Source organism: Pelodiscus sinensis, chromosome W (genome assembly GCF_052426305.1).
Source record: "Pelodiscus sinensis isolate ZL-2025 chromosome W, ASM5242630v1, whole genome shotgun sequence".
NCBI lineage: Eukaryota > Metazoa > Chordata > Testudines > Trionychidae > Pelodiscus > Pelodiscus sinensis.
This window is the reverse complement of record NC_143084.1, coordinates 11,989,050-12,015,863: the sequence shown is the minus strand read 5'-3', so window position 1 is coordinate 12,015,863 and position 26,814 is coordinate 11,989,050. Positions and strand designations below refer to the sequence as shown.

Sequence of the window (26,814 nt, the reverse complement as noted above, 5' to 3'; positions counted from 1 at the left end):
CAGGAAAGTTTGCTGCAGAAAGGGGGATGGCATTTATTTAAGCTTGGTTGCCACGATTGGCTGTGTCTAGACTGGCAAGTTTTTCCGCAAAAGCAGGTGCTTTTGCGGAAAAACTTGCCAACTGTCTACACTGGCCCTTTGAATTTCCGCAAGAACACTGACGATCTCATGTAAGAAATCAGTGCTTCTTGCGGAAATACTGTGCTGCTCCCGTTCGGGCAAAAGTCCTGTTGTGCAAAAGGGCCAGTGTAGACAGCTCAGATTTGTTTTGCACAAAAAAGCCCCGAAGGCTAAAATGGCGATTGGGGCTTTCTTGCGTAAAACCGCATCTAAATTGGCACGGACGCTTTTCCACAAAAAGTGCTTTTGCGGAAAAGCGTCTGTGCCAATCTAGCCGCTCTTTTCCGCAAATGCTTTTAATGCAAAACTTTTCCGTTAAAAGCATTTGTGGAAAATCATGCCAGTCTAGACATAGCTGTTGTGTTTTACTGAGCCTGCTCTCATCTTCTGTTGTGAGAGTGTAAATGCTGTGTTAAATCTATCAAGTCTGTGCTATGCTTAGGGCACGTTAAATATATTAATATTTCCTCAACCACAGCTGAGGCCCACTACTACTTATGCCCCTGATGCCACTATTAAGGTTAGGAATTAAAACTGGTATCATAATATGTTCCTGGGATCCACTTTCTGTAATGAGCTGAGTGCATTAAAATTGATGCAGAGAAGTTGGAGTGGGGTGGAGGCACTCAGGTCAGGATGTCAGCCATTCTTGTCTTGTTCTTGGCAAGGTGGCGGGACTATGGTAATGTTCAGCAGCTCATCACTAGCTGCAGCTTTGTTAACTAATACAACAGCATTTCTCAAGCTCCACCCCCTGCAGCATGACTGTTACTCTTGATTGAGCTGTACCACCCCGTGGTCCCCCAAGCCTCATGCCAGCCTAGAAAAAATACCAGTTGGGCACAGGGGTGTGCTGAGCTGATCACTTGTTGATGGAGTAGGAACTTGCAATTGCAGTGGGGCTCTAATGGTGCAACATGGAGTAGATATTGTAACATGCTCTCTGGAAATACACCACAAGGTCACATGGTGCCCCATAGGTACCCAATGTGAGGCGCTGGAGCCATTGCAGTTCTTTGTCATCTTCAGTGTACAGAGAATATAGGTATAAATGTTTATGACATTCCAGAGATGCTGGGCCTTTTTGTTGTTCTCCTCTGATACAGGCTAAACAAGTCAAGATGCAGCAGCCCAGAATTATACCTAATGAGGCTCAGGATCACATGATTATACATTTTTCAAGTCTTCAGAATACTCCCTTTAACTAAATTGCTATGGAGAAGAACCTACAAATAAAGTAATAGAGATGTAGCCGTGTTAGTCTGGTGTAGCTGAAACAAAATACAGGACTATGTAGCACTTTAAAGACTAACAAGATGGTTTATTAGGTGATGAGCTTTCGTGGGCCAGACCCACTTCCTCAGATCTGAAGTGGGTCTGGCCCGCGAAAGCTCATCACCTAATAAACCATCTTGTTAGTCTTTAAAGTGCTACATAGTCCTGTATTTTGTTTCAGCTATGTCAGGGGGCTCCCCCCCTGGCTTGGGGTTACCACCCCCATCCGGGGCATAGTTCGGCCCGCCTGGGCCTAGCCCCCAAAGTACAATGCCCCTCTCTTAGGGGAAATACGGCCTCCTGGCCTAGTCCTCCAGATGCCGGCTCTGCAGCCTAGTCCTCTGGATGAGCTTCCCACTCGCCGGGGTTCTGGGCAGGAGGAGTAGGGGGGCCCGGGCCCTCCCTCTCCACCGGGCCCCAACCCAGGGCCCTAGTAGTGGCGGGTGGCTCCCACCACTGGCTCAGCGGGGGCTCCTCCCCGCAACGCCCCGAGCCCTCAGGGGCTTTTCCAGCTCCCTGCCCTGGGTCGCTTCCTACCCCCTGCCCCCGGCCCACAGCGGTCCCACCTGTCGGCGTTGGTCGGGTGGCTGTAGCGGCACTTCCCCAGTCAGCGTCGGAGTTGGCAGTGTCTGGCTCGGTGCCTGGGTCCCGGGGTGTCGGCCGGTGGCTCCTTCGTTGGGGTCGGGCCCGGCTTGGGCCTGGCAGCGGCGCGTTCAGCTGTCCAGTCGACTCCCTCCTCGGCAGTTGGGTGCTCCCTCCACCTCTAGCCGTAGTCTGCCCCTTCTGAGCAGGCCAGCAGCCTTTTATACCTATGCTCCCCTTGGAGCATGCCCAGTAGGGCTGTGTGGGTGGGGCCCTCTCCGCCCCCGGCACCAGGTGGTTTCCCTGGGCTTGAGTGCGGGGCAGGGCTGCCTGTCACACACAAACCCCCCTTAAGTGGGTACCTGCCCCCTTGCTCATTCCCGTCTCCTCTTCCCCCACCCGGGAAAGGAAATCGGCATTCGTGTGGGTCTTCCCCGGGTGATGGGCTATGCTGAATTTATACGGCTGTAAAGACAGATACCATCGCATTAAACGGGGGTTAGTCTCTTTCATACTATTTAGCCACTTCAGGGGGGCATGATCTGTGACCGCCTGAAATGCATTTCCCAATAAATAATACCTTAGAGCGTCTATAGCCCATTTCACGGCCAGTGCCTCCTTTTCTATGGTGGCATAGTTCTGTTCTCGCGGGAAGAGCTTACGGCTCAGATATATTATTGGGTGTTCCCCTCCCTCTGTCTGTTGGGACAGCACTGCCCTCACGTCTCTTTCTGAGGCGTCTGTCTGCAGCAAAAAGGGCTTTGAGAAGTCCGGGTGGAACAAGACGGGGGCTTTAGTAAGTTTGTCTTTCAGGGTCCTGAAGGCCCCCCTCGCACTCTGTTGACCATTGTACCTTATTTGGCTGGGTACCTTTCGTGAGGTCTGTTAGAGGGGCCGTGATGTCCGCAAAACCTGGGATAAACCGTCGATAGTACCCCGTGTGACGGACCGGGCCGTGTCTGGGCACAGCTGAGGGCGTCCGCTCAGGGCGAATTGCTCAAATCCGGGGCTCCTTACAGCCCCCAGACTGGTGACCTCTCCAAACAGGCCACAAACCAGTCTCACAGAGCGCTTCAGCTGCCTGCCTGAAGCCTCCCGAGCAAAACCCCTCCGACACTCCAGCAATATCCGTGCCCCAGATGGCCCCGGGCCTATACACAGGTGGGGGGTCCTAGCACCCAATCCCACCTACCCCGAACAAGTTCTGTCCGGTTCCAAGAAACCAGCCACAGATCCCTGGTCAATTTATCCTTTGGACCTTACCCACAAATCACGCTGGGCCAATCCTTTAGAATCTAAAACTAAAGGTTTATTATCACAAGAAAGAAAAGCATGAGAGTCAGGTTGTTAAAGGAATAGTACATTACATGCACCCAATCTCCCAGTCCTCGACGCAGGCTCTAGCAGAGATGTTACAGCTGCTGGTTTAAAAGTTCTTGTTGCACATCCTATCATCAGGATGGGTCCACAGGTCTTCCGGGCTCTTCAAGCCCTGCAATGCTGCCTCTGGGATGAAGTGCTGAGCTGAGAACAAAATGGCATCGACCACATGGCCTCTTTATACCTCCTCCCTGGCCTCTTCTTGTATGCAGCCAGTCACCTGGTCCTCAGCCTCTCTCTGCTGGCAGCTCTTAGGTCTCCGCCCTCATGCTTTAGGTGTGTCCTTGGCCCATCGAGTGCCATTGTCCCACAGGGCCTGGCTAATCAGCCTGTCCATAGCAATGCTCAGCCACATTCGGAGAAATATTCAGCTTCCACACAGATTACAGATTCCTACCTACACACACAGACATTATACACTCACATAAATAGCGTACACAAGATCAACAAACGATAAGCTCCCATTCAATACCCCACATGGCCCCCTTTCATACCAATTTCTGGGGCCAACACCCCCACCTAGGGGTGCAGCAGCAATCTGGCTGCTTCCCTCCAATTCGGTAATGTGACACCCCGCAAGTCCCAAGAACTGGCGTACCTGCTTTTTGGTTGTCGGTGTCTTACATTTTTGCACGGCTTTCACTTTGTCCACTAGTGGTCGTACTGTCCCTTGCCCGACAGTGTACCCTAAGTAGGTCACCTCCTGGCGTCCCAGCTGACATTTTCGCGGGTTGGCGGTGAGGCCGGCCTCCTTCAGGGTCTTCAGTACTGCTTGCAAGTGTAATAGGTGGGCCGTCCACATTGGGCTATAGATTACCACATCATCTATGTATGCGGCTGCGTAGGTGTGGTGGGGCTGCAACAATCGGTCCATTAACCGCTGGAACGTGGCCGCAGCCCCATGCAGTCCAAATGGCGTGGTCACAAATTGAAACAGGCCAAAGGGTGTAGGGAAGGCCGTTTTCTCCTTAGAGGCTGGTGTCAGGGGGATCTGCCAATACCCTTTGGTCATGTCCAGGATGGAGAAGTATTCCACTTGGCCGAGCCATTCTAAGAGCTCCTCGGTCCGGGGCATTGGGTAGGCATCGAACCGCAAGATGGCGTTGACTTTGCGGAAATCGATGCAAAACTACGTCGTACCGTCCGGTTTTGGGACTAGAACTATCGGACTCCTCCACTCACTACGGGATTCCTCTACGACTCCCATCTCTAACATCGTCTGGAGTTCCTGCTGGACAGTTTCCCACATCTTCCACGGTAGGGGCCTGTGTTGGTCTCGTACTTTATGGCCCGGCCGGGTCGCGATGTGTTGCTGTGTGACGCTGATACGGCTGGGTGGAGAAAAACTGTGCAAATTTCTGGACCACCTGCTGTAATTCCCCCTGCTGTACCGGCTTTAGTTCCGAGCTCACTGTAACCTGCGCATCCCCTTGTAGGTCTTCTATGGTCGGCCCGAGTTCCGGATCCGGGGGGTATGGTGTGACCAGTAGTCCTTCAGCTGTTTTCCATTCCTTCAGGAGGTTGACATGGTAAATTCATACCTCTCGCCTCCTTCCGGGCAACCTCAGCTCGTAGTCCACGGTACCTATTCGCCGGACCACCTCAAAGGGGCCTTGCCATCGGGCTAGCAGCTTGGAATCCCGGGATGGCAGTAGGACGAGAACATGGTCCCCTGGTTCAAAAGAGCGGAGCTTGGCCCCTCGGTTGTAATACCGGGCTTGGATCTCCTGTGCCTGTAGGAGGTTAGCCTGGGCAAATTCCCCTACCTTCTGCAGGCGCTCCCGCAGCTGTAATATATAAGGTACTGTGCCTTGGACTCGAGATTCCTGTTCTTCCCAGCTTTCTCTTAATAGGTCGAGTATTCCCCTCGGCTGTCGCCCATACAGGAGTTCGAATGGGGAGAACCCCGTTGATGCCTGGGGGACCTCCTGAATGGCGAACAACAGGGCTGGTAGGAGCTTGTCCCAGTGTCGGGGGTCTTCGGTCACAAACTTGCGTAGCATTGTCTTTAGCGTTTGATTAAAACGTTCCACCAGGCCGTCTGTCTGGGGATGGTAAACAGCCATCCTCAGCGGGCCGATGTTCATTAGCCGTGACAGCTTGGCCATCAGTCGGGAGGTCACATTGATCCCCTGGTCAGTTAGGACCTCTTTCGGTATCCCTACTCGCGCAAACAGTTTATAAAGTTCCTCTGCGAGGGTGCGGGCGGTGGTATTGCGCAGTGGCACCGCTTCCGGGTAACGCGTGGCGTAGTCCACTACCACCATTATATATTGACAGCCCAAACTGGCCTTCTCTAGGGGTCCCACCAGGTCTAACCCGATCCTTTCAAAGGGGGTCCCTATCACTGGCACCAGTGGGGCTTTTGGCACCCCCTTCCTACTGGTGAGTTGACACTCGGGGCAGGATTCGCAGAAGGCTCGCACGGCGTGGTGTATGCCTGGCCAAAAAAACCCGCATCCCTATCCGTTGCAGGGTCTTTTCTCGGCCGAGGTGGCCGGCCCAAGGGAGCCGGTGCGCCAGCCGGAGTACAGCGTTCCTAAATTTGCGGGGGACCAAGAGCTGCCACATGTCTTCCCCTGTCTGGGGGTCCTGGACCACCCTATATAGTCGCTCCCCCCTCACGCAGAAACGGGGGCCTTGGGGCTTACGCAGAAACGGGGGCCTTGGGGCTTACGGGGGTCTTGGCTCGTCCCCTCTCCGGGGTCTTGTACCTGCTCCCACGCTCAGCTCAAGGTCTGGTCTTCCCTTTGCTCTCTCAGGAAGTCGCCGTCCACTTCCAGGGTTTCGACCTCGTCCTCCCAGGCCAGGTGGTCTCTTCTGGTCGGTGGCAGGTCCACCGCTTGGCTTGGGGTCGACCCTTCCTGCGTCCCTAGACTCTGGCCTTGGGCAGCCTCTTCCAGGTCAGGGCCCGGGGGACCAGGCCCTTGTGTCGACCGCTGACCCCACTCTCGTAGCACCCTGCCTAGGCCTCTCCAGTCTCGGCCTAATATCACAGGGTAGGCTAACGTCGGGATCAACCCTACGCTGTAGACCCCGGCGTCCCGGCCATCCTCTAGCCGCACCCAGGCGGTCAGGTAGGCCCGTATGTCCCCGTGGACACACACCAACTGAATGGTGGCTCCTGTTGGCTCTGGGTCGGATATTAGGTCTGCCCTAACCAGGGTCTGGCTGCACCCCGAGTCCACCAGCGCCACCGTAGGGGTCCCTTCCATCCAGAGTCTCACTATCATTTTGGAGTGGTCCGCTAGCGCTGCCCCCAGCTCCGCAGTAAGTGCTTGCCCGAAGGGGCAAATCGTGTGGTGCTCCTCCCTTCCAGGCCCCCTTCCTGGTCCCTCCTTTCTCCGGGCCCACTGCTGGCCTGCGACCTCCTGCTCCCAGCAGTCCTGTCGCTCTCATAACCCCACCAGCTGCCTCTGCAGTTTGGTGAGGTACACCTCTTGCTGCTGTTGCCAAGCCTGCAGCCACTCCTTCCCCCTCCGGGGCCCTTTTCACCCCGGTCTACCAACCCCCTTTGCCAGCCCCTCTGCCCAGGGGCGGGGTCGAATACCCATGTTCTCCACCATGTGTCGGGGGGCTCCCCCCTGGCTTGGGGTTGCCACCCCCATCCGGGGCATAGTTCGGCCCGCCTGGGCCTAGCCCCCAAAGTACAATGCCCCTCTCTTAGGGGAAATACGGCCTCCTGGCCTAGTCCTCCAGATGCCGGCTCTGCAGCCTAGTCCTCTGGATGAGTTTCCCACTCGCTGGGGTTCTGGGCAGGAGGAGTAGGGGGGCCCGGGCCCTACCTCTCCACCGGGCCCCAACCCAGGGCCCTATCAGTGGCGGGTGGCTCCCACCACTGGCTCGGCGGGGGGTCCTCCCCGCAACGCGCCGAGCCCTCAGGGGCTTTTCCAGCTCCCTGCCCTGGGTCGCTTCCTACCCCCTGCCCCCGGCCCACAGCGGTCCCACCTGTCGGCATTGGTCGGGTGGCTGTAGCGGCACTTCCCCAGTCAGCGTTGGGGTTGGCAGTGTCCGGCTCGGTGCCTGGGTCCCGGGGTGTCGGCCGGTGGCTCCTTCGTTGGGGTCAGGCCCGGCTTGGGCCTGGCAGCGGCGCGTTCAGCTGTCCAGTCGACTCCCTCCTCGGCAGTTGGGTGCTCCCTCCACCTCTAGCTGTAGTCTGCTCCTTCTGAGCAGGCCAGCAGCCTTTTATACCTATGCTCCCCTTGGAGCATGCCCAGTAGGGCTGTGTGGGTGGGGCCCTCTCCGCTCCCGGCACCAGGTGGTTTCCCTGGGCTTGAGTTACGGGGCGGGGTTGCCCCGTCACAAGCTACAAATAAAGGTTTGGCTACTCCAGGACCTCAAGACATTCAATTCAAATTGTCTAAAGAAGTGAATTTTAAGTGCATTAGTTAAACTGCATTGAACCTCTGTGTGAATGCTCTCTTTCAGAGTCAAAGTGACCAAACTTTGTGTTGGTAACTTATTGGGCTACCTGCTATAAACAGGCTTGGTCGCCATTCTGTGCAAAACTAACCAAACCCAGGCATGCTTCAGAAGTACAATAATCTCCAGAGATCAAAAACTCTTCGTGTGTAACCCCTGCACACTGAGGGCATGTCTGTACTACAGAGTTATTTCAAAATAACAAGGCAAGTGTCCACACAGCAAGCGTGTTGTTTCAAAATTATTTCAAAATAATGGGCTTACTAAAGCAAAATAATAACCTCTCATTCTACAAGGAATAACGCCTATTTCGAAATTGCTATTTTGAAATAGGGTGACTGTGGATGATGCAGCTGTGCTTATTTTGAAATAATTGGCCTCCAAGGCTTCTCACAGCTGCCCTGGTGGCCACAACCCTCAAAACTCTATAGTTCCCTTCTCCTGCAGGGTTTAAAGCTGCAGGCAGAAGGGAAAGGGCTTGTGGCACTACACCAGCCCTGCTAGCCCTGTGCCACACAGCACCCTTTGTTGCTGCCGTGGCAGACTCCAGCGCTCCCTCCGAGTCCCCCATGGTTTCAAGTGAGCCTGCAGCCACCTCTGAAGCCCCTGCCTGGGGGTGAAAGAATGCACCTTTGTGGACTGGTGCAGAGATCCTGGATTTCATTGAGGTCTGGTGGGAGGAGCCCCAACATCCAGGATCTCCGCACCAAGAGGAGGAAAGCCAAGGTCTATGGCTGGATGGCCGCCAGCCTGGCCCAGAAGGGGCACAGCCAGACCCTGGACCAGGTGCATATGAAAATTAAGGAGCTCCAGTAGGCCTACACAACGGCCAGGGAGAAAAGTTCACGCTCTGGAGTGGCACCCCAGACCTGCCAGAATTACCAGCAGCTGGATGCCATCCTGGGAGGGGGGCAGGTTGCCTCCCCGCTCTCATCGTGGACTCTGTGCTGGCCACTCCCATCATCAGCCTCCATGAGGGCGGGGCCGTGGAGGACGACGAGGAGGAGCAGACCAGCACTGACACCATGCCCGCCACCAGGAGGTGGTCATCTCCATGGAGCTGGTCCCCTCCTCCCAGGGTGTCTCCCAGGGCTCGGACAAAGCCGGGGAAGGCAGTTCAGGTGAGTTCCATAACTTTCCCTAGATACACGTGGGGGAGGCAGCGCGCTGCGCGCTCCTCGCTCGGCCTTCTTGTCCTGGGGATCGCACAACAGCCTGTGCACGTGGGTGCACATGGGGCACCCAGCTCCATGAGGCTGTCACACAGGAACCTTTTGTTCCTTCTCACAAGGTTCCTGGAGAGGCCTGCCTTACTCCTGACCCTGTGCTGCAACACCTTCCCACGACAAGCCACCACTAAGGAGGCTGGGGTCAGGGAAACACACAGCAGTGCCACACACGGCATACAATCCCACACTCTCGGGCATCATCTGCTCCTGGTCAAGCACGGAGAGGCGGAGAACACTGATTCCCTGCATGGGAGCCTGCCGGCGGGGGGAGAAGAGGAGGAGACCCCAGTACCACTCTCCCTGGAAAGCTCTCCACTCTGTGGGATGTCGGCACTGCTGGACTCAGCATATGTGGGACATGGAAGGAAGTTGAGCTGCCCCGTCCCCCCCTCCCACCTGCAGGCTCCCAGCCTGGCCAGTACCTTCCCATGGCTTCTTGCCCCCAGGATGTGGCCATGGGAAGGCTCTCCTGGGACATCCGTGGCCTTGAAGGAAAGTGCCCGCTGTCTAGGCAACAGCTGGCCTTGCTCAAAGCAAATCGCCATTGTCTGAACTGAGACCTTCAGTGTCGGTTCAGAGATTAGGGCTAGGCTTCATGCACCCTGTCTCCTGGGATGACTGCCCTTCTCGCTTTTCTTCACAGCTGGACCAGCTGTGGGTGTGGTGTGTCCAACACCTCCTGCACCATCCTCCCGACCCTGCGAGACCCGCAGGCGCCGGCAACCCCGAGACAACCTGGTGAGGGAACACCTCAAGTGACTGCGTGCCTAGCGGGAGTTTCTAGCGGGAGGACCAGGGGTAGCTCACTGACCCGGGGGAGCGTGGTGTTGACCAGGAGCTGTGCCGCATCATCTGGGAGCAGCTCTCCCAGCAGCACAAGATGCTGTGCGCTGCTTTCTACAGCACCGTGAAGTGCCTGCTCACCGCCATTGAGTGCTCCAGTGGCCACCCTCCAGAACCCGCTCCCCCACAAGTCCCTCCAGCACTCGCACCCACCCCTGCCCCCTGTCTTCTCCTCCTAGCTCCCCCTCAGGGCCGCTGAGGATTGTGCACACGAGGTGGTGTGACCTCTCAGGCACCCAAGATGCCTGAGGCAGGCGCCAGTTCCAGCCCCATCCCTGAGCCCCTCCTCCCCCCATCCGGGTTCTTTCACCAGTCCCTCCCCAGTTATATATTCCCCAAATAAAAATCAGAGTTTATTGTTCCACAACAAAAAGTCTGGTTTATTTTATCTGCACGGGAAGGGGGAGGGGAAAGGGAGGGCAGGGGAAGAGAGGGGTGGGGGAGAAAAGGCACACAGAGGCAATGCACAGGCCCCTTGTGGGGAGGCCCGGGGGAGAGTCTCATGGGTGGCCTTGGCTGAAACTCTCCCTCAAGGCCTCCTGGATGCGCACAGCCTCCTGATGGGCTTGCTGGATGGCAGTGGTGCCTAGTTGCTCAAAAGCCCTAGTGAGCCTCTCAGCCTCTGCCCCCCACCCTGGCAGGAAAGTCTCCCCCTTGTTCTCACACCGGTTGTGGCCAACACAGCTGGCTGCCACCACCTAGGTCAGTGGTCCCCAACCTTTTGGGGCTGCCGGGCACCCGAGGGCGGGGCCGTGCATGCACCCGGGGGTGGGGCCACGCATACGCTGTGTGCCCAGAGCTGGCGCCTGTGCCACGCGCCCAGGAGCTGGCAGCGCCCATGCGCCGTGTGCCGGGGCCGCCCATGTGCTGCGCGCCCGGGGCCAGCGCCGCCCATGCGCCCAGGGGCTGTCACCGCCCATGCGTCGCATGCCCGGGGGCAGGGCCGGCCCCGATCACTCGGCAGGCGCAGAGAAATGGCCTGGCCGGCGCCATGGCGCCCGCGGGTACCGCGTTGGGGACCACTGACCTAGGTGATGTTCCGGTCACTGCGATCCCGGTGGGTGAGGATGCACTGAAATCTCCCTTTGAGGCTGGAGTTCCGGACTATGCGGGCATCGTGCGCCTTCCCTGACCACCTGACGTTAATGTCTGTGAAGCAGTCCCAGTGGTCCATGAGGGCCTGCAGGACCATTGAAAAAGTACTCCTTCATATTTATATAGTCAGAGGCCTGGTGGTTGGGGCCCAGGATGGGGCTGTGGTTTCTGTCAGTAGCCCCCCTGCAATTGGGGAAGCCCATGGCAGCAAAGCCGGTGATGATGGGGTCAACATCGCCCAGGGTGATGACCCTCTACAACAAGATGGCATTGATGGCCCTCACCACCTGTAAAAACATAGGAACACAGATTTGCAGGGTTGCAGAAGCTCTTGGGAGATCCCTGAGCCCAAGCCCCTTCCCACAGCAGGAGCAACCCCCAGTACCCCATCCCAGCTAGGGCTTTGTGAAGCTGGGACTGTAAAACCTCTAATGATGGAGATTCCACCCCCCTCCCTAGGGAACCCATTGCAGTGTTTCACCACCCTCCTAGGACAATAGCAAAAGAGTCATACCTGCATGAATATGGTCCCAACGGTCGATCTCCCCACGCTGAACTGGTTCCCGACAGAGTGGTATCTGTCTGGCGTAGCAAGCTTCCAGAAGGCGATGGTGACTGGCTTCTGGGTCGGGGTGGGGGTGGGGGTCACATCTGGGTGTCCTGTCGCCAGAGGGCAGGGGTGAACCACTCGCAGAGCTCCAGGAAGGTGTCCTTCCGCATGTGGAAGTTCTGGAGCCACTGCTGGTTGTTCCACCACTCCATGACAATCTGGTCCCACCAGTCGGAACTGGTCTCCTGGCACCAGAAGCGGCGGTGCATGGTATGCTGGGGAGGATGGAGGGGACTGTGGGGCATGAGGAGTGCCCGGGTAGGGTGAGCAGGTGCCCCAGTCTGAGCTGGTTGTCTTGGTCCTGCAGTACCACAAGAACGGCCTGAATTAACTGTGCCAGGAGGTGCAGCAGGAGGTCTAAGAGCCTGACACTGCTGTGCAGCAGGTCTGGGTCCACGGTAGGAGTGCTGTGGCATCCACAAGGGCAACCAGAGCACGTGGTGTGAGTTTTCTGTCCCTCAAGGAGGTAGGCAATAGAGAAGGGTCTGAGACATGGCTGTAGAGGGGAGCCCCTTTAAGCACAAGCCTCAGATAGCTTCAGGAAGCAGCTGCAGGAAGTGAGTGCTGTCCTGATGCCCTGCCTGGAGTGCTTCCGGGGGGCCTTAAATGCGATTCAAGCTCCAATGAGTGTTGACAGGCTATTTCAATATGGATCTGTGCTATTTCAATCAGCATTTGTAGTGTAGTGCTATTTCAAAATAGTTATTTTGGCAGTTGTTATTTCAAAATAACCTTGTAGTGTAGACATAGCCTGAGAAAGAACTGCTCTCTATGGGCACGTCTACACAGCAGGACTAAAGCCGAAATAAGCTACGCAACTTAAGCTACATCAATTGCGTAGCTGAAGTCAAAATAGCTTATTTCGGCTTTTGGTGCTGTCTACGGAGCAGGAATTCCGAGGTAAAGCACTCTTCCTCTGACTTCCCTTACTCCTCGTACAGTGAGGGTTACAGGACTCAGAGAAAGAAGTCCTTCAGCTCGCTGTTATTTTGACATTATGGGTGTGTCTAGACTACAGGCTTTTGTGGACAAAAGGCGACTTTTGTCGACAAAACTATATCTGCGACTAGACTGCCGCTGAGTTCTGTCGACATAACGTATGGATGTAGGAAAAACCCTGTTAGGGATTCCCCAAGGGGGTTCGCATCCACACCCCGATTTACCCCCTTTGTGCTCAGTACTAGTTACATATCTTATTTAATTCTGCAGTTCACGGTTCGCTCCGAGTGTAGATCCGCCCTCACAAGGCCGGTTTCCAATCTCGGGCGGCCGGGGAAGGGGGTTCGGGCCCACCCTCTCTCCGCACCCCAACCCAGGGCCCTAAGGTAGGGACCCACGTCCCTACCCAGCGGAGGGGGTTGTAACCCCTAAACTCCCCCGCTCACGGGTTCCGCGCCCCTGCCCTGGGCCACTTCTTCCCCCAACGTCGCGTCCACAACGACCCGGGAGATCCGGGTTAAAGCTCACCCAGGGTGTCCCTGCAGTACCTGTTCCTGTTCCCGTCTTCTCCGGTCTCCGGATGCTTGCGTTTTTCCCCCACGTCTTCTTCCCCCCTCTGGCTTCCGGAGGCCCTTTTTAAATTCCCCTCCTGGCCCTTTGTGGTGACGTCCCCAATGACGTCATCCCCATGCGTCCCCGGGAGCTGACGGGCTGTATCACCCGCTCTGCCGCTCGCATGGACCTCCGCTGATCCCCAAATGGGGTACTCCGCAGTTGCCCGTCCCTGCCCTGCAAACCCCCCGCCTTCCCGCTTCGGCGTTTGGGAGGGGCTTACAGTGCGGGGCCGAGGTGCCCCGTCACACACCTTCCCCCTCAAGTTTCTCGCCATACTTGCCACCGCCTCGGCTCGGTGTTCTGGTATACGGGATAGGCAATCGGCGTTTGCGTTCGCGGACCCTGGGCGGTGTATCACCTTAAATTAGTATGGCTGCAAGCTGACGTACCAGCGCAATATTCGGGGGGTTCGTGTCCTTCATATTCTGGATCCATTGCAGGGGGGCGTGGTCCGTCACCAGGGTAAATTTGTCGCCTAGAAGAAAATATCGTAACGAGTCAATTGCCCATTTCAGGGCCAAGGCCTCTTTTTCGATCGTTGCGTACCCCTTTTCTCTGGGGAAAAGTTTGTGGCTCAGATATGAAATCCGAAAGGGGGGCCACCAAGGAAAAGAAGTTGGCTATAAACCGCCTATAATATCCAGCTAATCCTAGGAACTGACGTACCTGTCGTTTCGTGGTTGGGGGAGGGTAATTGTGGGCCGCTTGTACTTTATCCACTAGGGGTTTGAGCTTCCCCCGTCCCACCATGTACCCCAAATAGGAGACTTCTGCCTTCCCGAACTGACATTTTTTTGGGTTAGCTGTCAGTCCTGCTTGTTGTAAGGCCTCCAGTACGGCCGCGATGTGTTCTAAATGTTGTTCCCAGGATTCACTAAAGATTATAATATCGTCAATATAGGCCGCCGTGTACTCTTGGTGACTCCTCAGAACCTGGTTCATGAGTCTTTGAAAGGTGGCTGCGGCTCCGTGGAGGCCAAACGGTATATTTATAAATTGGTAGAGTCTGAATGGGGGTAGCGAAGGCCGTTTTGGCCTGCGCTTCAAGGGATAAAGGGATCTGCCAGTACCCTTTTGTAAGGTCAAGGTTTGACAAGTAGCTCGCTCTCCCGAGGCGACTTAACAGTTCGTCTATACGCGGCATGGGGTAAGCATCAAAGCGGGATATAGCATTGACTTTGCGAAAGTCTATACAGAACCGCATGGACCCATCTGGTTTTGGCACAAGGACGATAGGGCTCCTCCATTCACTACGAGACTCGCGTATCACCCCCCACTCTGGCATGGACTGGACCTCTTTCCTTACCGTGTCCCATAACTTCCGGGGGAGGAGACATAGATTATCTCGTACCGTCTTCCCTGGGTCAGTCGTTATCTCGTGGCAGATTAGACTGGTTTGTCCGGGTCGACTGGTCAATACCTGCTGAAATCTTCTGAGGGTTCGGTATAATTGCTCCCGCTGCGGCTTTGAGAGCTCCTCTCCGATTCGGATCTCTTCTATTTTTACCTCTGGCTCCCCCCATGGCCCGAAATCTATATCTACTGCCCAGGGTTCAATTAAGAGAGCCTCCCGGTGGTTCCACCTTTTTAATAAATTCACGTGATAGATCTGGGTTTCTCTTCGGTTCCCGCTCACTCGTACCTCATAGTCCACTGGCCCCACTTTCCTCACCACCCGGAAGGGTCCCTGCCGACAGGCTAACAACTTGGACTCCCCCGTTGGGAGTAACAGAAGAACGTGATCTCCCGGCTCGAATCCCCTTACTTGTACTTTTCGGTTATAGTGGGCTTGTTGCCCCTCTTGGGCCTTCCGTAAATTTTCTTGGGCCCACCCCGCTAAGGCATGCAGATTCTTCCACAGCTTCTCTACGTATTGGGCAGCCCCGAGAGCTGGGGATACCTGGGCCTCCCAGCCTTCCTTCACTAGGTCTAAAATTCCCCGGGGCTGCCGTCCGTACAACAGCTCGAAGGGGGAATATCCTAATTATGCTTGGGGTACCTCGCGTATTGCAAACATCAAAGCGGGTAACAGCTTGTCCCAGTCACGGGGGTCATCTTGGACGAACTTGCGCAACACTCCCTTCAGGGTTCGGTTGAATTGCTCCACGAGACCGTCTGTCTGGGGATGGTATACAAACGTCCGCAGTTTTCGAATCTGCAGTACTTTGCACAAATCGGTCATCACTTTTGAGGTCAAATGTGTACCTTGGTCAGTTAGCAATTCTTTAGGCAATCCGACCCAGGAGAACAATTTCACTAATTCTTCGGCTATCACTGGGACAGTCGCTTTCCGTAAGGGAATGGCCTCGGGGCAGCGCGTCGCATAGTCCACTATGACCAGTATATCATAGAATCATAGAATAATAGGACTGGAAGGGACCTCAAGAGGTCATCGAGTCCAGCCCCCCGCCCTCAAGGCAGGACCAAGCTCCACCTACACCATCCCTGACAGATGTCTATCTAACCTGTTCTTAAATATCTCCAGAGAGGGAGATTCCACCACCTCCCTTGGCAATTTATTCCAATATTTGACCACCCTGACAGTTAGGAATTTTTTCCTAATGTCCAATCTAAACCTCCCCTGCTGCACTTTAAGCCCATTACTCCTTGTCCTGTCCTCAGAAACCAAGAGGAACAAATGTTCTCCTTCCTCCTTGTGACACCCTTTTAGATATTTGAAAACCGCTATCATGTCCCCCCTTAATCTTCTTTTTTCCAAACTAAACAAGCCCAGTTCATGAAGCCTGGCTTCATAGGTCATGTTCTCTAGACCTTTAATCATTCTTGTCGCTCTTCTCTGTACCCTTTCCAATTTCTCCACATCTTTCTTGAAATGTGGCGCCCAGAACTGGACACAGTACTCCAGCTGAGGCCTAACTAGTGCAGAGTAGAGCGGCAGAATGACTTCACGAGTTTTGCTTACAACACACCTGTTGATACAACCTAGAATCATATTTGCTTTTTTTGCAACAGCATCACACTGTTGACTCATATTCAACTTGTGGTCCACTATGACCCCTAGATCCCTTTCTGCCATGCTCCTTCCTAGACAGTCGCTTCCCATCTTGTATGTATGGAACTGATTGTTCCTTCCTAAGTGGAGCACTTTGCATTTCTCTTTTTTAAACCTCATCCTGTTTACCTCTGACCATTTCTCTAACTTGCTAAGGTCATTTTGAATTATGTCCCTATCCTCCAAAGAAGTCGCAACCCCACCCAGTTTGGTATCATCTGCAAACTTAATAAGCGTACTCTCTATCCCAATATCTACATCATTGATGAAGATATTGAACAGTACGGGTCCCAAAACAGACCCTTGAGGAACTCCACTTGTTATCCCTTTCCAGCAGGATTTAGAACCATTAACAACAACTCTCTGACTACGGTTATCCAGCCAATTATGCACCCACCTTATCGTGGCCCTATCTAAGTTATATTTGCCTAGTTTATCAATAAGAATATCATGCGAGACCGTATCAAATGCCTTACTAAAGTCTAGGTATAGGACATCCACCGCTTCTCCCTTATCCACAAGGCTCGTTATCTTATCAAAGAAAGCTATCAGATTAGTTTGGCATGACTTGTTCTTCACAAACCCATGCTGGCTATTCCCTATCACTTTATTACCTTCCAAGTGTTTGCATATGATTTCCTTAATTACCTGCTCCATTATCTTCCCTGGGACAGATGTTAAACTGACCGGTCTATAGTTTCCTGGGTTGTTCTTATTCCCCTTTTTATAGATGGGCACAATATTTGCCCTTTTCCAGTCTTCTGGAATCTCCCCTGTCTGCCATGATTTTTCAAAGATCATAGCTAAAGGCTCAGATACCTCCTCTATCAGCTCCTTGAGTATCCTGGGATGCATTTCATCAGGACCTGGTGACTTGCTGACATCTAAGTTTCCTAAGTGATTTTTAACTTGTTCTTTGTGTATCCTATCTTCTAAACTTACCCTCTCTCTGCTTGTATTCACTACGTTAGGCACACCTCCAGACTTCTCGGTGAAGACCGAAACAAAGAAGTCATTGAGCATCTCCGCCATTTCCAAGTTCCCTGTTACTGCTTCTCCCTCCTCACTAAGCAGTGGGCCTACCCTGTCCTTGGTCTTCCTCTTGCTTTTAATGTATTTATAAAAGGTCTTCTTGTTTCCCTTTATGCCTGTAGCTAGTTTGATCTCATTTTGTGCCTTTGCCTTTCTAATCTTGCCCCTGCATTCCCGTGTTGCTTGCCTATATTCATCCTTTGTTAGTTGTCCTAGTTTCCATTTTTTATATGACTCCTTTTTTATTTTGAGATCGTGCAAGATCTCCTTGTTAAGCCAAGCTGGTCTTTTGCTATATTTTCTATCTTTCCTACACAGCGGAATTGTTTGCTTTTGGGCCCTTAACAACGTCCCTTTGAAATACTTCCAACTCTCCTCAGTTGTTTTTCCCTTCAGTCTTGCTTCCCATGGGACCTTACCTACAAGTTCTCTGAGCTTATCAAAATCTGCCTTCCTGAAATCCATTACCTCAATTGTGCTGGTCTCCCTTCCACCTTTCCTTAAGATCATGAACTCTATTATTTCGTGATCACTGTCCCCTATACTGTCTTCCACTTTCAAGTTCTCAACTAGTTCCTCCCTATTTGTTAAAACCAAATCCAGAACAGCTTCTCCTCTGGTAGCTTTTTCAACCTTCTGAAACAGAAAGTTGTCTCCAATGCAGTCCAGAAACTTATTGGATAGCCTGTGCCTCGCTGTGTTAGTTTCCCAACATATGTCTGGATAGTTGAAGTCCCCCATCACCACCAAATCTTGAGCTTTGGATAGTTTTGTTAATTGTTTAAAAAAGGCCTCTTCCACCTGGCTAGGTGGCCTGTAGTAGACTCCTAGCATGATATCACCCTCGTTTTTTACCCCTTTTAGCTTAACCCAGAGACTCTCCACTTCAGTCCAAGTGTGTACATTTTTAATATACAAGGCAACCCCTCCTCCCTTTTTTCCCTGTCTGTCCTTCCTGAGCAAGCCGTACCCTTCCATACCAACATTCCAATCATGCGTCCCATCCCACCAGGTTTCTGTAATACCAATGATATCATAGTTGTATTTATTGGTTAGCAATTCCAGTTCTTCCTGCTTATTACCCATACTTCTCGCATTTGTATATAGGCATCTAAGATACTGATTTGATCTTGCCTCCCTGTTGTGCCCTGACCCTCCTTTCTCCTTGCCATTATAGGCCGTAGTCCCCCCCATTTCCAACCCATCTCCCAGTCCCGCACATGCAGCACTTACCTGTGGGCTTTGCTCACCTGCCCCCGACAAACCTAGTTTAAAGCCCTCCTCACAAGGTTAGCCAGTCTGTGTCCAAACAAGGCCTTCCCGCTCCTGGAAAGGTGAACTCCATCTCCGCCAAGCAGTCCTTCTTGGAAGAGCACCCCGTGATCAAGGAAGCCGAATCCCTCCTGGTGACACCATCGTCGCAGCCAGGCATTCACCTCCAGGATGCACCTCTCTCTGCCCGGGCCCCTACCTTTGACAGGAAGGATAGAAGAGAATACCACCTGCGCTCCAAACTCCTTCACCAGTACTCCCAAAGCCCTGTAGTCACACTTGATCCGCTCAGTGTCACACCTGGCAGTATCATTTGTGCCCACGTGGATGAGTAGCATGGGGTAGTAGTCAGAGGGCCGGATAATCCTCGACAATGCCTCCGTAACATCTCGGATACGGGCCCCTGGCAGACAGCATACCTCTCGAGATGAGCTGTCAGGGCGACAGATGGGTGCCTCCGTTCCCCTCAGAAGAGAGTCTCCAACCACCACTACCCTACGTTTCCTCCTCGCAGTGGTGGCAGGAGACTGCTCAACCTTGGTGGTGCAAGGCCTGGTCTCCTCCACTGTGGGGGGTGACTCCTTGTCTCCTGCTGAAAGTAAAGTGTAACGGTTATGTAACAACACAGTGGGAGGGTTAGGAGCAGGGGTGGAACACTGCCTGCTGCCGGAAGTAACCAGCTGCCAGTTCTCACCCTGCACCACTGCCTCCTCCATAAGTGGCTGGTCAACAGTCCCACATCCTAGGACAGTGACCTCCGTGGACTCCACAGGAATACTGTCCAGGAATTCCTCATGGCTTCGAATGCTCCTCAGCCTGGCCACCTCCTCCTGTAGCTCTCCCACCTGCTGCCTGAGAGATTCCACCATCAGGCACCTTTCACAATGGTTGTCTCCCCCAGCCTGGAGATCACTCAGTGGGAATTGCAAGCCACAAATACAGCAAGACCACACCAGGACCTGGGTAGAGGCATCCATGCTCAGGGTCTCTGTCTGGATACAGATATATAGATGGCCGTGCCCTGATCTCTCGAGGGGTCCCACTAGATCCAGTGCTATACGCTCAAACGGGGTTCCCACTATCGGAAGAGGGACCAAAGGGGCTGGTGGCACCTTGGTCGGAGGTTTTCTGACACTGGGGGCAAAACGCGTAGACGTTCTTAATTTCCTGATATATCCCTGGTCAGTAAAACCGCTGCAACACCCTCTGTTGAGTCCTATCGGTCCCTAAATGTCCTGACCAAGGGTGGTCATGAGCCAACTCTAAGACCTTCCAATGGTAGGGTCGTGGTACTAACAGCTGCACTCTTTCTTCCCCGGCGAGGTCCCCTTGTGTTATCCTATACAGGCGATCATCCCTTACCTCAAATCGTGGTCCGAGCGGTAGGGTCGGCATGCCCCCTCTTTGCGTCATCTCCCCACCTTGTACCTGGTGTGACGGACCGGGCCGTATCTGGGCACAGCTGAGGGCGTCCGCTCAGGGCGAATTGCTCGAATCCGGGGCTTCTTACAGCCCCCGACTGGTGACCTCTCCACACAGGCCACAAACCAGTCTCACAGAGTGCTTCAGCAACCTGCCTGAAGCCTCCCGAGCAAAACCCCTCTGACACCCCAGCAATATCCGTGCCCCAGATGGCCCCGGGCCTATACACAGGTGGGGGGTCCTAGCACCCAATCCCACCTACCCCGAACAAGTTCTGTCCGGTTCCAAGAAACCAGCCACAGATCCCTGGTCAATTTACCCTCTGGACCTTGCCCACAAATCACGCTGGGCCAATCCTTTAGAATCTATATCTAAAGGTTTATTATTACAAGAAAGAAAAGCCTGAGAGTAAGGTTATTAAAGTACAGTACGTTACATGCACCGAATCTCCCAGTTCTCGATGCAGGCTCTAGCAGAGATGTACAGCTGCTGGTTTAAAAGTTCTTATTGCACATCCTACGATCAGGATGGGTTCACAGGTCTTCCGGGCTCTTCAATCCCTGCAGTGCTGCCTGTGGGATGAAGTGCTGAGCTGAGAACAAAAAGGCATCGACCACATGGCCTCTTTATACCCCCTTCCTGGCCTCTTCTGGTATGCAGCAGGTCACCTGGTCCTCAGCCTCTCTCTGCTAGCCACTCTTAGGTGTCCGCCCTCATGCTTTAGGTGTGTCTTTGGGCCATCAAGTGCCATTGTTCCACAGGGCTTCACTACTCAGCCTGTCCATAGCAATGCTTAACCACATTCAGAGAAATATTCAGCTTCCACACAGATTACAGATCTACACACACAGACATTATACACTCACATAAATAGCGTACATAAGATTAACAAACAATAATCTCCCATTCAATACCCCACATGGCTCCCCCCATACCAATTTCTGGGGCCAACACCCCCACCTAGGGGTGCAGCAGCGATCTGGCTGCTTCCCTCCATTTCGGTAATGTGACACCTGGTCCCATGCTGATCTCAATGTCGGGTCCTCCTGTTGCAAGGTGAGGAAATCCCCTTCATCCAGCTCCAGGCGCTGGGGTGTGGACCGTCCATCTTGCTCGGATTCTCCCTCCGGAGGGGGCTCTATAACCTCGTCACCGTGTGCTACAAGGTCGTGGGACTTGCATGTCCCTGCATCCCTATCGGTGTGGGCGTCTCCCCATTGTCTTAACAGTTTTCCTAATCCCGGCCAGTCTCGCCCCAGCAGGGCACGATAAGCTAATTTAGGGGCCACCGCTACCTCGCATGTCGCTTCCACCTCCCCGTCCTCCTCTATCCTTACTCGGGTTGTGGGGTAGGAATGGACGTCCCCGTGTACGCACCGCAGGGATACTCGGGGGCCCCTTGCCTTTACCAGGTGTATAACGTTCCTTCGGACGATGGTTTGTCTGCACCCGGAGTCTAGTACCGCCTCCACCCACTTTCCATTAACCCTTATTTTCCGCATTACCTGTGCGCGACTCGTCTCGCCCCGGGCTGCCCCTTCTGCCCGTTGCTGCCCGAATGTGCAATCCATAAGGGGGCAATCCTTTTTAAAGTGTCCCTCCTGGCCGCACTGGTAGCAGGCCCCTCTCTGGGTCCCTTCTCCTTGCAGACTGTGTTCGGGACCCTGTTCTTGTTCCCTCACGGTCCCGGCCCCACTCGCCGGTCTACTCCACCGGGGCGCCAACTTCCTCTCCGGGATGGGGCCTAACGGAAGCTTCCGTCCATAACCGGAACGGGGAATGGTTGCAGCTTTCAGGGCGGAGGATTCCGCCTTCCTGGCTGGCCCCTTCCCTTCTACTCCCTCTACAGCGAGGAAGTGTTCCATCAAGGTTACGGCCTCTTCCAGTGTTTCTGGTAGGTGTCGTCGTACCCACTGCTGGCCTTCGGCGGGCAAGATCCTCACATATTGTTCTAGGATAACCAGGTCGGCCACCTGGGCCCTGTGAACAAGTTCGCCACCGAGAGTCAACTACAAACTAGTCTATCACAGAGAGTCAACCATAAGTAGCCACCACCACGGCCAATGTCCCTTTTATTGCGCACGTTCGTGCTTCCACCCGAGCCGGATCCGGCGGTCAGCGGAGTAGGGGGGTTCGGGCCCGCCCCCTCTCCGAACCCCGGCCCAGGGCCCTAAAGGCAGGGACCCACGGTCCCTTCCTAGCGGATGGGGGAATGCCCCAAAACGCACCCGCTCACAGGCTCCACGACCCCGCCCTGGGCCGCTTCCTACTCCACCAGGCCTCCTGGCCCGTCCCTCCTGTGGTCTCCCGTCTCACCTCTCCCTCCTTCTTCCTTCCTCCTGCTCCGTTTGCCTCCACCCCCTGCACCGTGCCGACCCCGGGTTTAAATTCCCTGCTGGCTCCGTTCCCCCGTGACCTCATCAGCCCGCGCCTCGCCGGCCCCTCCCTCCTGGGCCCTGCCGGTCGGCGCCCTCTGCCTCCCCACGCTCCCCGCGCCGACTGCCGGCGCGTTCGTGTGGCCCAATGTGGCGGGCCTGACCGTGCTCACCACCCCCCGGTGCATCCGCCCAGCGTCCCCCGGCGCGCTCTGAGTGCGGGGCGGGAGTGCCCCGTCACAGGCCCCCGTCTTGTTTTCAGGTTCCAGCCATCTCATTCCTGCTTCTCTCGTGCGTTAGGCCACTGCCCATGGCCACTCTTGGGGGTTGTAACGGGCTTCCCGGAACCTGTGGCGGTGAGTTTCTGGGGTGACCCCTAGTTGGTCAAGGATTGCTTCCTTGACTTTATAATAACATAATGCGTCACGGGCCGACATGCCCCTATAGACCAGCTGGGCTGATCCAGAAAGGTAGGGGGCCAGGAGCGTCATCCAGTGTCGCCCCTACCCCCTCACCTCCTAGGAGGCTTCCGGCTGCTTCGGTAGTTGCCCCTATCGGGGCTCCTTTGATCTCTTTAAGCATCTGATTCTGCCGTTCTTGAAACTGGTTTAAAATTTGTTGCAGCGCCTGTGTCTGTTGCTGCTGCTGCTGGTTTTCCACCAGCCACTCCAGGATTTTATTTACTTCCATTTTTCTCCTAGTAATAAGTCTATTGTTAATCTCCCCTATCTCATTACGGACCCCTATCTCAGGGCCGGGAACGTGCCCACGTTCTTCATCATGTGTTAGGGATTCCCCAAGGGGGTTCGCATCCACACCCCGATTTACCCCCTTTGTGCTCAGTACTAGTTACATATCTTATTTAATTCTGCAGTTCACGGTTCGCTCCGAGTGTAGATCCGCCCTCACAAGGCCGGTTTCCAATCTCGGGCGGCCGGGAAAGGGGGTTCGGGCCCGCCCTCTCTCCGCACCCCAACCCAGGGCCCTAAGGTAGGGACCCACGTCCCTACCCAGCGGAGGGGGTTGTAACCCCTAAACTCCCCCGCTCACGGGTTCCGCGCCCCTGCCCTGGGCCACTTCTTCCCCCAACGTCGCATCCACAACGACCCGGGAGACCCGGGTTAAAGCTCACCCAGGGTGTCCCTGCAGTACCTGTTCCTGTTCCCGTCTTCTCCGGTCTCCGGACGCCTGCGTTTTTCCCCCACGTCTTCTTCCCCCCTCTGGCTTCCGGAGGCCCTTTTTAAATTCCCCTCCTGGCCCTTTGTGGTGACGTCCCCAATGACGTCATCTAAAGGCGTCCCCTCCCGGCTCCTTGGGATGACGTCCCCAGTGACGTCATCCCCATGCGTTCCTTCCTGGCTCTTGGGGGTGACGTCCCCTATGACGTCATCCCCACGTGTCCCCGGGAGCTGACGGGCTGTATCTGCTGCTTGCATGGACCTCCGCTGATCCCCAAATGGGGTACTCCGTGGCTGCCCGTCCCTGCCCCGCAAAGCCCCCGCCTTCCCGCCTCGGCGTTCGGGAGGGGCTTACAGTGTGGGGCGGAGGCGTCCCGTCACAAACCCCTTAACTCGAATTAACTGGTACTCCTCATACAATGAGTACCACCAATTAATTCGAGTTAAGGGGTTTTTCTCGGAGTACCGCATCTATATGCAGCAAGTTAAATTGGGCTACTCTGTTTCCAAAATGGCGACCGGCCGCAACTATGCTAATCAAGCACGGGATATTTAAATCCTGCGCTTGATTTGCAACTTCGGTCACCTTCATTTGCCTCCCTAGTTCAAACTAGGGGGCAAGTGTAGACGTACCCTTACAGAAGCTGCAGTAAAAGGTGCCTGCAGTTCCTGAGTGGAGACTGACATCTAGTGGCCAGACATAGCAAAATCCTTTCAAAACATCTTGGCAGCATCTAGACTGGCATGATTTTGCACAAAAGCAGACGCTTTTACGCAAAATCTTGCCGCCTGTCTACACTGGCCGCTTGTATTTGCGCAAGAACACTGACTTTGTAATGTACAAAATCAGTGGTTCTTGCACAAATACTCTGACCAGGGGCAGATGACTGTTTTGCGGGGCCCCGGGCAGCATAATTCCGCGGGGCCCCCCTTTGCCACGGCGCATGCGCGGGGCTTTCTGAAGCGCGGGGCGCGGGGCTTTCTGAAGCGCGGGGCCCGGGGCGGCCGTCCCGTTCACCCTGCCATATATCCGCCCCTGACTCTGACGCTCCCGCTCAGGGATAAGCCCTCTTGCGCAAGTATTCCTGCGCAAGAGGCCAGTGTAGACAGCAACGTTTATTTCTTGTGCAAGAAAGCCCAATAGCTAAAATGGCCACCGGAGCTTTCTTGCGCAAGAGAGCGTCTACACTGGCACGGATGCTTTTGCGCAAAAGAAAATCTTTTGCGCAAAGGCACATGCCAGTATAGACGCTCTCTTGCACAAATACTTTTAACGGAAAAACTATTCCGTTAAAAGTATTTGTGCAAAATCTTGCCAATCTAGATGCAGCCCTTGAGTCTCAGTGGACAGCATTTGGCATGAATGCAGAGAGAGAGAGAGAATGGATGTAGGAGACTTTACATGGTGGCTTGCTTAATGGCCTTGAGTCTCCTGCCAAAGGTGAACCCTTTTTCCTCTTCTTCGCTGCAGAAAAGATTTTCTTATGGAAGCCCATAGTGCTTCCTTCCTCGTGTGTGGTCCGTGGAAGGGATGTCTCTCCAGGTGACTGAATTCTTTCAGTTCCAGAAAATGTTTTAAAAACAGGGTAAAAGTTTAAATCTCATCTGAGACCATTAACTTGCTTAAGAGGAGCATGAGTGGGGCTGAGGAGCACGAGTGGGGCTGAGGAGGGCATGAATGCCCTGGTACAGCTGGCTCCTCCCTGCGCTAGAGATTGTTACCCCTGCATTTGCAGTGTCCTCTGAATTGATTATATAGAAATAAAAACCATTTAAATAAATCATGTTTATTTCCTGCCTGGCATGTGAGGATGGGAGCTGACTGGTGCTGGCCCCTTGGAGCCTTCTGCAGGAATATTCCCTGCCCCCCAACGCATACTAAAAAGCAAGTAGAGGGGCCCTGTGCTGCTCAGAGCCCTATGCATGCTTATTCTCCATATGCACTTGTTGCTGGGGTGAGAGGAGGTAGGAGGCGGGGCCATGTTTCCCTTTTGGGAGGTGTTAAAGGGGTATTATCTTTTTCTCATTGCAGGCAAAACGGGCAGTGCAGCGAGGTGCCACAGCTGTCATCTTTGATGTGTCTGAAAACCCAGATGCCATCGATCAGGTACAAATCTGGGAGTCCAGGCTTATCCCAATTTAGGCAGGCTTTACCCTCACTGTTAGGGCTCTGTGAATCATGAGCTGTTTTTTGCTCTTGTAATACAGCTGTACTGGAACAGACACAGCTGCTCTTCTCTCTGGGGATGTGGTGTTTGGTTGGGTTTTCCCTCCCCCTCTTTAAGCAAGATCCCCAATGGAAGGTGATGGGGAATATTTGTTAATCAGCGACATTTCTATGTATGCTTTTTCCTGTGGAGGGAGGTTCCAGGAAAGGGAAAGGTGAGCGTGCACTCTCCTTTGCCAAGCATACACATGCACTGAGTACCACCTCAGCCTTGCCCCTCCTCACATTATCCAGGAAACCCTCTTCATCCCCCTCATCTCCAAGCGGAGATCGTTTGTGTTTAGGGTGGAGGAGATGCTTCAGGGGATGCCACTGCAGTTCAGGTTGCAAAATGTTTTCACAGTGCTTTCTCACCCTCCTCTTACTGGAACATTCACATTTTGGACTGACATTTTCCAGGCTTTGCCTCGTGTTGGAGGAGTTTGTTTTGTGTGTGTCATTTTTATCCACTGTGGGAAGGTGTTGTATTTTTGTGGGAAGTTTTGAGCAAAATCCCTTCAGCCAGTTCTGAGTTATGGGAGCAGGAAAATACTTTTACAAGTGTTTTAAAAAAAAAAAAAAAAAAAAAAAAGCATAGTTAGAATTCGTTTCCAACAGGGCGACAGCAAAAATAGCTCAAGTATGAAAGTTAAGTTGGGGCTGTGTATAGTTCTCATGGATGAAAGCCTGCATGATTAGGCTTGAAAGAACTGGCTTCAATTCACAAAGAAACACATGTTTGGAAGCTGAGTGCAGTCCATGTATAGTAGAGACTGCAAGTGGAGATGTAAAACATTAAAACTGATTGCTCATGTGTAACTTGGGCCCCAATTCTGCAACATTTACTCACATGAGTAATTCTTGTGTTTTCACACATGGAAGGGATCTGCTAGTGAGCAAACTGCCTACAGGCACAAGTGAAACTCTTGGGCTGCATCTACACTGGGCCACTTATTCCGGAAAAGCAGCCGCTTTTCCAGAATAACTTGCCAGCTGTCTACACTGGCCGCTTGCTTTTCCGGAAAAGCAATGACGATTGTAAAATTGTCAGTGCTTTTCCGGAAAAACTATGCTGCTCCAGTTCGGGCAAAAGTCCTTTTCTGGAAAAACTGTTCCGGAAAAGGGCCAGTAGTCTTTTCCGCAAAAAAGCCCCGATCGCAAAAATGACTATCAGGGCTTTTTTCCAGAAAAGCGTGTCTACATTGG

The 26,814-nt window shown here is 53.9% G+C and overlaps 1 protein-coding gene across 4 annotated transcripts in view; it reads left to right on the top strand.

Annotated features, from left to right (window-relative positions):
- LOC149520870 (E3 ubiquitin-protein ligase ZNRF3-like) overlaps positions 1-26,814 on the top strand; it is a 367,062-nt gene that overhangs the window by 235,714 nt on the left and 104,534 nt on the right. For all 4 annotated transcript variants that reach the window (XM_089775113.1, XM_089775112.1, XM_089775114.1 and 1 more), the window contains exon 3: positions 25,435-25,509. In XM_089775113.1, the coding sequence (XP_089631239.1) occupies positions 25,435-25,509 (75 nt within the window). The remainder of the gene's footprint in view (positions 1-25,434; positions 25,510-26,814) is intronic.